The 12,069-nt window shown below is 37.4% G+C and overlaps 1 protein-coding gene across 2 annotated transcripts in view; it reads left to right on the top strand.

The window, feature by feature from the left end:
• LOC107088125 (beta-1,3-glucosyltransferase-like) overlaps window positions 1–12,069 on the top strand; it is a 54,714-nt gene that overhangs the window by 1,033 nt on the left and 41,612 nt on the right. The window contains exons 2-3 of one of the 2 annotated variants that reach the window (XM_015380074.1): window positions 2,537–2,576; window positions 2,969–3,078. In XM_015380074.1, the coding sequence (XP_015235560.1) occupies window positions 2,537–2,576; window positions 2,969–3,078 (150 nt within the window). Of the gene's footprint in view, window positions 1–2,536; window positions 2,577–2,965; window positions 3,079–12,069 lie in introns of both variants that reach the window. The other variant, XM_015380073.1, reaches the window with a different exon arrangement.

Raw genomic sequence — 12,069 nt, 5'->3', positions numbered from 1 at the left:
GTATTGAGATGAACTTTTTTTATTGACCAAATACTTATTTTCCACCATATTTTGCAAATAAATTCTTTAAAAATCAGACAATGTGATTTTCTGGATTTTTTCTTCTCATTTTGTCTCTCATAGTTGAGGTATATCTATGATGAAAATTACCGGCCTCTCTCATCTTTTTGAGTGGGAGAACTTGCACTATTGGTGGCTGACTAAATACTTTTTTGCCCCACTGTATATATATATATATATATATATATATATACGCAAATATATACATTATAACAAAGTTGAGGGTTGAGTGTGTTTATCTGGTGATTTTTGGCATAACATGTTTGGTTTTTTGGTCATTTAAATAACTTGATGCGAGAAAAATTGATGCGAGAAAAATTGCCAGAGTTGTACGAAAGTCAGAGATGCATTATTTCAAAATAATATTTCTCAAGTAGAGGTAGTGCAGTAAAACTAGTCTGAAGAGATTTTTTAATCCAAGAGTAGCTGTGAATAACATCCACAACTCAAAAGAGAGAATCTGTCGACATTTATCTTTCTGTCCAGCTTACGAAATCGCTGTTGCAAACATTTAAACATAGATGCAGTAACATCATGATGTGAGGATGGTTTTTTCTGCAGGTACAGAGAAGCTGGTTTAGAGTCGATGAGATGATGGATTGGGCTAAATCCAGGACAGTCAGGGAAGAAATCCGTTAGAAGCTGCATAAGATACAAGACTGGAAAAAGACCCTAAACTCAACCAATTTTTCATTCTGTTGAAAGCAATTTTCATTTGTTACAACAAGGTAAATCCTGTTTGTGGGAAACTTTTCAGAGGGATATGAATCATTTTGCATGATACTACCCTTTTTATGTTGTTTTATCTGCAAAATGTTGCTATTTTTAGTTTTAGCATTTTTAAAGACATGCTAAACACAAAAATGTTTTTACTTAGAGCAAAGCAGGAATTATTTATTAAAAGCTTTTAATAATGTCAGAGCAAAATTCTTTTAAAACTAGGCCTGCAACTAAGGATTATTTTGCAAATTGATGAATCTTTAGATTATTTTTTCAATTAATCAATTAATAATCTGATAGTGAAGGATTCTTTAAAGAAGACGTTTTACGAAACTAAACCAGGTGGAACTCAAAGTTTTCCGCTTGAGAAGTTCTGAATAGAGCATATTTTTTAAATCTTAAATGCAATATGTTGATTTTTTATTTTTTTTTACAATCTTGATATATTTACTGCTCTAAGTGCATTGCTCTGTCAGCTAAGGACACGCTAAGAGTCTTTATACTCCAGTTAAAATTAATCATTTACTAAAGTAGTTGACGATTATTCATGATTAATCCGATGAATAGCTTCAGCCGTAGTTTAAACATTAAAAAGGATCTGTCAAATATAAGGAAGTATGTTATAAGTTAAAGTTCATTGATACATCTTGTATTGTATATACTATAACAGAACTGAATAGATTTGTATTTTCTTTGCTTAGGATAAATAATAGACAGACTCTTTATATCCCGAGCTGGGAAATTGCAGCATAGCAGCAGCTTTACACATAGTGACAGTCCCAACACAGTGAGGTAAAAAGTACAATAACATTTAGACGTATTTGCAATGTAAAAATAGATAAATAAAGAGTATTGGTTAAAATACAAGTAGAATAAAATAAGTATAAGGTGCAATGATAGTCAAATAACTAAATATATGGTTGGAAACATTAAAAAGTGGAAAATTATAGAAAGGATTAAAATGAAAATCAAAAACATGTCAGCCAAGTTTTCTCTCTACAGATCAGCAGTTTCCTGAGAGAATTAGATTAGAATAAACATAAAAGAATGAATATAAAACAGACACTAGAGAACAAACAGATTTTGTTATAAAGAAAAATAATACATTTAGAAAATATTTGTATATACAATGGATAATAAAAGTATACATTCCTCTATTACAGCCTGCCAAACGTTAAATATTCTGATGTTTCTAACTTTTAAGGTGACTTTTATTCTTCATTATTCAACAAGGAAACAAATCATCTAAAGGAAAAATACAACAGAGGTCTCATAACTATGTTGCTGAAGCCATGGCTGAAGAGTTTGCTTTGGTTTTGCATGCATGCATAAGTTACGAGTTGCTGCCACCCAGTGTGGATGTGTGGTCAGTGGCCCTAGTACAAAATAACTTGACATTTGTTGTACCATTTTTTATTGTAGCAACTTTCTCACATCTTTCAATGACTTGTATTTTTGGTTCAAATCACTTGTAAGATGAACTCATGGCAATGCAAGTTAAACTGATTAGAATCAATCAAGCCAATAGTTTTATAATCCATTGAGATGTTTTCATGTTGTATGCTTCGTGCAATTTAACAAAAGAAACAGAAAGTTTGGGATGAATTCCATTCTGTGGGGGAAAGACATGTAGTGTAAATCATTCAGATAGATGTATTAATGCAGTAAATGCAGCTTAACAATACAACATTTTCTTTAACCATGAGTCTTCGTGGTGTGTAACCCACCTGACCATTCTCCTTTGGTCTCCCTGCAGGCTTTAGACCACGAGGAACAGCCTGCACAGCGCTCTGCTGGTGAGTGTGGCGTTTAGTTCCAGGTTGATTTCATGCTTTGTTTGTAAAAACAGTCATTTAGAAAATTAAATCAGTTTCATGGAAAGCCTGACAACATTTTAGTCTCCTCCTGGAATTTTTGTGGCTTTGAAAGTCTAGTAGCTCTGGGTGTTAGAGGGTAAATAAAAATAAAATTTTGGCATAACTATAAAACTTGGAATTTGACGACTAGTTTAATGATTTAGAGAACAGCCTTCTTGTCCTTGTTACTGAAAGGATGATTAGAATTCATGAAATACTACTCATGCATCTGCAAGGAGAACATAAAGCTTTAAATATGAGTCAGATGGCTCTGATCTGCTCAGCTCACTGTAAAATTAGAGTTTTACAAATGTCTCTTCTCCTCTAAGCAGAGTTGGAGGAGTTGGTAATAGTGATTCAGAGTCAGAGAAACTCCTACCATGCCCGACGGAGTCATCAAAGGAAGGAAGAGATTCTGCATGAGGCAGCTAATCTTGGCCAGGTAAGATTTTGTGAGCAGTAAATGATTTACAATTGACAACTAGAGAGAGTAAAATTAAATATGTGTCTTTCATAGTTTCATAGATGTCTAAACATCCCTCCAAGACTGTCTAATTACTAAACATTTCTTCTCTCTGTTTTACTCTTTTTAACTCTTAATGAAGAAGTTCTGGACACTTAGGTATTTACAACAAGTAGCAGCAGAAATATAACTTTAATCATAGTAATCATTGTCCCCACACTGATCTTGTTTCTTTGTATTTTTGAATTGGCTAAATGCAAATGTTGTTTTCAAATGATACCAGCTACTATGGGAGAAAATGTATCCAAGCGAGTCTGGCCTTGTCTGACAAAGTAATTGCCCTCCAAACCTAATATCTGCTTAAGTCAATCTCTGCAAAGAGATTTTCACCCATTTTTCTTTGCAGAATGTTTTTAATTCAGTAACATATGATTGTTTTCAGCATTAATGGTCATGATACAAAAGTTTAGGTGTAGGAAGTCTGGACATTAACTAGGCCTTTCTAAAACCTGTATTTTTTAAAGCCTTTTAAAACTGGACTTGTAGCTTTGGAGCTTTGTATAACCATGAGGGACTTTTCTTAAAGGTCAAATAACGGATGGTCTGACATTTCAGAACTTCCTGTTACAGAGCAGATTTTATGGTTTCATTAATTATAACAAGTCATCCATGACTTAAGCATCAAAGCAGCCAAGATCATCCCACTATCATGTCGGGAAATGTTGTTTTTGATGTAATCTGCAACACATTTGTGTGCAGATTGGTGTATCTGTATCTACTCTTAGTCCAGGGTGTGACCAGAAGCTACACCATCCACAGCTAAATCTCATTAAAGATAATCAAGGGCAGCTTAAAGATAATCTGCATCATTGGGGTTGATTTGTTTTGCATACATGATTGGTAATTAGGTTTTCACACTTTCCGTGTGTAGTTCTTTTATATCCCTTATATCCATCCATCAATTTTCCGCCACGCTTATCCCAGCTGGGGTCACGATGGGTGCCTATCTCCAGCTGTCTATGGACGAGAGGCCGGTCTATTGCAGGGCAACACAGAGACAAACTGGGCGGACAACCATTCACACACACACTCACACCTAAGGAGAATTTAGAGAAGCCAATTAACCTAACAGTTGTGTTTTCGGACTGTGGGAGGAAGCCGGAGTAACCGGAGAGAACAGACGCATGCTCAGGGAGAACAGCAGACTCCATACAGAAATGCCCAGAGCAGGGGATCGAACCAAGAACTTTCTTGCTCAGCCACTAAGCAACTTATATCTGATCTGCTATACTAGTCGTCCTTAAAAACTGAATGTAGAAAAAAGAAACAAGTGAGAACGTTCTTCTTCAATCAAGTATGCGGCAGAAAAAAAGTATAACTTGCGAGAGAATTCAAAACTCTGTGTAATAACAGACTCAAAACTTGGTTTTAAATCACAGACAAAAAAAAATGTCTGTCATCATTTTAAATATGGTATTGCATATTTTAAGCTATAAGACCACATTATCGTTAAAGGCATCTAAGGTGTCCATGTATGCTATATTATCATCACACATAACCTATTGTCTTACAACCTGGTCACATGCAGGGCTGTAAGCAGGGCCCAAAAAACACTGAGGTCAAGAGTTAGAACTTCTAGGCGTGTTCTGCGGCCTGCTACCCCAGAAATGTTTTTAATCTCATTTTTTAATGCAAAACCGACTTTACATTGTCATAGATGGATAACGATAGTTCATGGGGTGAAATGGAGGTACAGAGAAGTTCAAACGCCTCCTTTCTCTGCAAATCTCACAATTTTAAACTTCCACCATAAAACGGGCTAATTCAAACAATGCACTGAATTGACGTCGATTCAGGGATGTTGCCTTATTTGGTTCTGGCCTGTACTTTTCTCATGCCCCGAAATTGACATATAGACCAGCCCACTGGTTCACTGTAGTCGACCAAAATCCCAAATCCCTGATGATTTTGAAATTCCCACCGGACATTTTTTTTAGGTATAGAAATTAGGACATGAGCATACCATAAAAGGAAGAAAACCTGTCGTTTCATTCTAGGGCTTTTAACCAGGCTTGCATTAGGGCTCATAGAACAGCAAATGTGCCATTTTCCGCCCAACCAATGTTACACACCCTATTCAGAGACCTTAAGGACCAGCACCAAATGCCCTATATAATTATTCTATGACCCCTTTAAATCTGTCCATTTTTAGAGTCTTAAAGGATAAATAATATCATTATGACTTTCCAATAGGCTAGGCCGGGCATTTCTCTGTTGCTCTTCTCCTGTCTCCTGACCCAGATATTTCAGGCATTATAAATTAGTAAACTTAATTTTTATGTCATCTCTCTTTTAAGCCCCTATCTACTAGTGATTAGAGATGGTTCACAAAAGACTTTCCAGTATAATTGAAATAAGTTGCTTCATATTTACTTCAGTATCTAAAGTAGACACCCCAACCCAATTACACTATTATGTTAAGATGGGGTCGAATCGGTTCGCTTTTAAGCAAAGCCAGCTTTTGAATTTCTATTCTAATCTTACACAATACTTTAATGCATTAAAGATCTGGCTTTTAAAACATATACAGTTCTGGTACAGTATTTTCCTTATATCTGCTCTCCCTCTATCTCTCTCTGCACTGCTCCTTTCGCTGCTTGGCCCAAATATGAGCTTCGTTTGACTCATCATTTTCCTCCTTATCCTGTTTTCCCTTTTGTAAAGAATATCAACATGGTCATAAACTAAACTGATAGAAATGAAAATGAGGCTCTGTATAACAAAGGATAGAGCAGACTCCTCCTAGTGAGGGGACTGAGCTCTTTTGGAGTGCAGGGGACGCTCCTGAAGATCTATGACATGGTTGTGGCATCATCCTCTATGGAGTTGTCTTTTGGAACAGTGGCTTATCTGTAGCTGAGAGAAAACGGCTGGATAAGCTGATCATGAAGCCCAGCTCTGTCATTGGATGTCCTTCTGGACTCAGTGCAGGAGGTGGAAAACAAACGGATCCTAATTTTATTAACATCTCTGTTGAAAAATGTTTCCCAATCCATGCATCAAGCTGTTGCAGAACTGCAGAGCTCCTCCAGTGACAGACTGCTGCACCCTAGATGCACCAGGGAGCGTTAACAAAGATCCTTCCTCCCAGCATCTGTAAGACTTTATAACCACCACTGTTCCCCAATACCTCAATACGTTTTACATTCATGCCGATTTTGAAAGGTTTCTACCATAGTCAGTTAAATTACATGCTACTGTCATTTTGCACATCTCTCATGTTGCTGCTATTTTCCAATATCCATTACTGTAAAAATGTCCATAGCTGCATATTGGTTATTTATTCTCTAGGTGCATGGTATTATATTGTTAAAACACTGTACACTACAGTATTTTATTGTTTATCGTTTAACTCTTCACTATTATGGTAATCTTATACTTTTTTCCAAGGTCCACATTTCTGTGACCATTTTTTTTATTTTTTTTTGCTTCTGTAAACACCAGAATATCCCCATTGTGGGACAATCAAGGGATTTTCTATTCTATTCTATTCTATTCTATTCTATTCTATTCTATTCTATTCTATTCTATTCTGTTATTTTCTATTCTAACATCACCTTTCAAGAATTCTTGTTTCAACACATGTTAAGATGAAATGTTTCCCTGGTCCCAAAGTAGCTTAGTTTCAAAGTATAAAACAGTAAAACTTGATATAAAAAGGTAAAAGTATAGATATTAAATAAACAAGATAAAATATGTACATTCAAGCAAGTATATCAAATAAATCCATAAATATATAGGTCTAGAACACGACAGAAATTGAATATAAAAAGGGGGCATTCTGAGGATTTTTTAAGGACCAATATCGTGAGGGCAAGTAAAACTGATTTCTTATCGTCATTAGGGATGTAATGATATCAAAATCTCATGATACGATACGAATTTCGATATTTACCTCATGGTACAATATTTATTGCGATATTGTGGAAAAGCTCACAGTACTGTTAAATAGCTCACGATAGTGTTTGTGATGATAATACCAAAAAAAAATATTTTTTTTCTGCTTTTGCCAGTCAACAGGCAACTTATTGTTGTATTTATGGATCATTACAACATGAAACGCTGATCACATAGTGCTTTTAAAGTGCAAATTGTAACTTGTAAATTAAACTTAAATAAAATAGTCAGTAAAAAAGCCTTTAAAAAAACACACTGACCTATCGCAGTTTACTGTGGCGGTGCTTGCATATAGTCCATTGTCTGTTCACCATCTTCTCTCCTCTTGCATTTTTTTGACACGGTGAAACCAAAATGTTTCCAGACATCTGACTTAAAAGCTGCAGGGGCTGGCACAATCTCAACTTCGGGGTTGTTGTTTACATCCTTACAACAATCGCTTTCGGCCATGCTAGCTTGCTTTGAGCTTGTGTGGACAGCGTGCAATCTGCGTGCAATCCTATTGGCTTAAGAACGGTTGGTATGAGGATGCAGAGCAAAGGATCATGGTCTATGTAGTTAACAATTATTTGTTCCGCGGGACTGTGTTTAATCCTCTTGCTTTTTGACAGACACCTTTCCTTTTATTATTGTAACCCAACCACGATGATATCGAGACACGTTTACCACTGCGATAGCGCGATAATGTCGTTATCGTTACATCCCTAATCACCATTACATGTGAGGTGTTCCGGGCACGTCCCACCGGGAGGAGGTTTAAGGGGGGACCCACGACACACTGGAGGGACTATGTTTCTCAGCTGGCCTGGGAGTGCCTTGGAGTTCGCCAGGAGGAACTGGCCCAAGTGGCTGGGTAGAGGGACATCTGGGCCTCCCTACTGAAGCTGCAAACCCCGCAACCCGACCTTGGATTATTATTTTAAACATTTACCGGATGTTTTTATTTTTTTGTTTCTGCGTACAACTTCCTGTCCCGTGTGATCTGCTCCGTGCCGTCTTCTGCGTTGAACTCTGCAATTTTGTAGAAATATAAAACAGGTTCAAAATCAAATATTGAGAAATCTATGCTAAATAAAGGTTTCATCTGAGGACTACTCATTTTTCCTTGAATAAAACACAATCCTACCTTATTTATATGGGCCCCCATGCTCTGCTTCCTACCTCCTAGTGACTACATGGAGGAATCTGTTGGTTCCTTCACCGATGACAGAAGTATTGATTTCATGCCACATGCTTTGCTTCACTTATCTGTCATCTATCTGTACAGACTATGAAACACTCTGCATTTCTGTAACAAAGTGAATCTGAGGACCCAGAATTCAGCCAGAAAACAGAGTAATGGTTTATTGTATAGAATACTGCAGCAGGACATGAAAGACTCATCTGAGACCGGAGGTGGATCTCTCAACCTCTGTAATGAGAAAGAGAATATTAGTGACCAGGAAGTGACTGGTGGAATAAAGCCAGACTGAAAATCCTGGATCACAGACTTTGCGAGAGTTTTGAGAATTCTTCCGTGTTCGCTCAAGGTTTGTCGATGGGGAATGCAATGGTTCGGAACCAGGAGAGCAAAATCAAGCATTAATAGCAAAAGGAAATACCAGAGTGTGAGGTCTGTGGGCAGTTCCATAGTTCAGGCCAGGTGATCCCATTTCCAGAGAGAATCAGAGGGGCAATCCAAGGGACAGTTGGGGCATAATACCAGGTCCGTCAACAGGAAGGATTTCAGATTGGACAGGGTTCAGGCAGGCACAGAAGCAGGGACAGATCAGGTTAGGCAAACAGGCAGGAAGTTAGGGGCAGAACGCTGGAATAAATCTCAATGGGTGGCTCGAAATAATCCGCCGCTGATGTCTGGTCTGGTCTGGTTATATACTGACAGATGCTTGCGGATCAGATGAGTGGTAACGAGACCCGGGCGGAGCTGAGCAGGTGTGTGTTGTGGGGAATCAGTGCAGAGATCTTGGCAATTTCTACTTTTTATAGAACTAAACAATTAAGCCTATTGGATTTCTGTTTTTGGTTGATCTTTTTTTTTGGCTCAGGTAGAGCTTGTGACAAAAAAGATATGAATATTGGCCACAAGCTTTTCTTTCACCTAAATTTTCATGTTATGGACATAATACCTTGATAAACATAGGTGTCCTGCTTGCCTACAGAGTATTTCTGCCTTCACTGAAAGAAACCATGTGGTGGTTGTTGAATGGTGTGTGTGTGTGATAGGTGACTGTGACAAAGTAATTTCTTCTGGTCTTCATTGGAGTAGGTGACGGATATATGGAGGTGACAGAGTAGAGACATATCTTTTTTTTACATTTGAGCAGAAAAGATATTGTTAAGGTTTTTTTTTCAGTCTTACAAAAATTCTATTAGCTTGATCTATTACCAGGGGTCGACAGCAGAGGCTCTGTGGAAAGATCTACTATTTACATCAATTTCAAGCATATATAAGATATCCTTGTCAATAAATGTACTCTTCAAACCAGATACCAATTAGGGCCAAGTTCACTTAAATTAACTCCGTCCATCCTTTTGTCCTTCCATCCATCTATCTTCTGTATCAGTGGGCCTGGTATGCTACTCAAAGACACAAAGGCAAAGACAGACAGACTGGAGGTTCAAACCTGCAACCGACCAACATGCTTTTTATGGAAAGGCAATGGAACGATGCAGAGAAAGGCTAAAGATATCCAAAAAACATTTATATGACCTGTTGGCCAGTCTGCTGCTTCTGCAGCCATGTCTTCACTTAATATTACAGTAATCTTGGTCCTGTTTACTGTGGAAGTCTGTAGATTAAGGGCCTTTTTCTTAACCCCAGCAGTCCAGCCTCTTTGTACATGATTAAGATTTCATATCTCTGAATTGCAGATGAAAACAAAATCATAAGTATGAACATAAAGAGCTAAGTGTTGATCCAGGCATCCAGAATAGAAAAATAGAATTCATCTTTATTGTCATTATACTGTCACAAGTACAACACAATAAAAAGAACTCTCTGCATTTAACCCATCCCATTGGGGAGTGGGCTGCCATTGTGTGGCACCCCGGGAGCAGTGTGGGGTTTAGGGTCTTGCTCAGGGACCCAGCGTGGCAGTCAGTGGGAGTGGGGCTTCAAATCAGACCTTCTGGGGCCCGAGCCCAATAACCTAGCAACTAGGCCACCACACCCTGTTGTGACCTAGTGGTTAGGGCATGCTTCCATATTGTTCACTGTAGTTTAGATTGAGATTTTTCTCCAAAGTCTTCTTTTAGTTGGGTTTTCTTTGGAATTTTAATACATTATAAGTAGTTTTTTGACCATCTAAATTTAGGCAACTAGATTTTCTAGTCTAGCTCTCAAATTAAATTGATTTGCATCTTAAATTTAGGTCTTTTTATGCCCTCATCATTTAAGCATTTTTAAAAAATTTAGGATAAACTAAAACAGCCTTCCTTTAATTAGATGAAACCCAAACTGTAGTTAAATGCTGAAACTGTGGTCTTGAGTGACAACGTTTGGTCTGTGAAGTTTTGATTTTGATTACTTTTGACACCTGATTAATGCTACATCATCAGGGGGACTGTTGATTGTTTATGCCATGATTCTATGCTTAAAGTTTTTCTTCTATTTTAATATCCTGGTCATTAACAGACATTAATGGGTTTGTTTAAAGGTGACATAAAAAAAAGTCTCCTTTTCAGGGTGAATTGTTTGGATAATTATCATTAATGATGTGTGAGTTTATTACACCTTAATATTAGCTGCCTGTTGCGTGTCAGAACTGATGTTTTCCCCAACAGTTTGTCTAATTATGTCAGTTCCTCTGTCCAGTTATACAGTTATAATCTTCATTCTGTACCTGGGAAATATTTGGCAATGGAATGAGAGCAATGTCCTTCAGCTAAGAACAAAGTGTAATATTTTGATAAGGCTGGAGCCATGGATGTCTAATCATCTACTTACGTGTATGATGTAATGATGTGATGATGTGGCGTACTAGGAATATATAAAATGCCTCTATAACTGTTTATTGGGGCCAATTCCCAAAAAGTCAGCCTGGAGGTATGCAGCTGCATTCTGTAATTCTAAGTAACTTCTCAGCTCTTAGTAAGATTACAATTTCTATCAGAAAAAAAAATTGTAATTTATTTCTGTTGTCATGTCGCATGGTTATTTAATACATATGTTATTAAGTGTTATTTAAAGGTTTTTTTTTCCGAGTGATCTTTTTCAGGAAAAAGAACAACAGAGATAAAGCCTATCTTTAATAAAATTATTTATTTTCTATAAACCTGTAAGCCGTAATCGCTCATTCCTTGTGTTATTGTTCTAAACTAGGAGTTTGAGTGCCATAACTTTTGAACAAAACTGCAAAGCAGGCAGCAGCTAGAGGGAACATGTTGCTGCTCTTTTAGCAATCAGAGCAAAGATGTCTGCTTTTGAAACTGATTTGCTATACTTTGTCCCGGTCACACATGTCGAGCAGAGCCAGCAGTTTTATCTAGCATGCATGATTGTGTTTAATGGGTACCATAATCTGTGGTGCATTCTCCAACATCTAGAATGTGAAAGTACTCCCTGTGCCTACACTGCAATGGGTCGAGGCAGGTGTCTCGCTTTCTCCCATAGCCAGGCCCAAATTTTGTATTCAGCACACTTTATGTTCACTACATTTAGTGTTTCAATATGGATGCAGTGCCTCCGGTGCATCCACAAGCTGGACTAATGATCTTTGTGTTTCTGGCACAGTTGATTATAACATAGCGGTTGTTAGACTGTAATGTCTGGTAAGTGTCACTGGGATTGTCTGGTACTTTGTTACACTTGTTCAAGTCTTATTGATAGACTGATTCTTATTTGTGTCATTTGGTATTTTTAAATTCTTTCATAAAAGATAACATATGGGGTTTCTTCCACTTCTATTCTAAAACCACTTGTGTGCAACTTGTTTTATTTTTGAGTTCATAAACGAATGATATCCATCTTGTAACTCTCCAGCCTGAATTGTTTGGGTCTGATCAGTCGCACTT

The sequence above is a fragment of the Cyprinodon variegatus genome, unplaced genomic scaffold, assembly GCF_000732505.1.
Source record: "Cyprinodon variegatus isolate N-32 unplaced genomic scaffold, C_variegatus-1.0 Scaffold207, whole genome shotgun sequence".
Lineage (NCBI taxonomy): Eukaryota > Metazoa > Chordata > Actinopteri > Cyprinodontiformes > Cyprinodontidae > Cyprinodon > Cyprinodon variegatus.
This window is presented reverse-complemented; position numbering and strand designations above follow the sequence as displayed.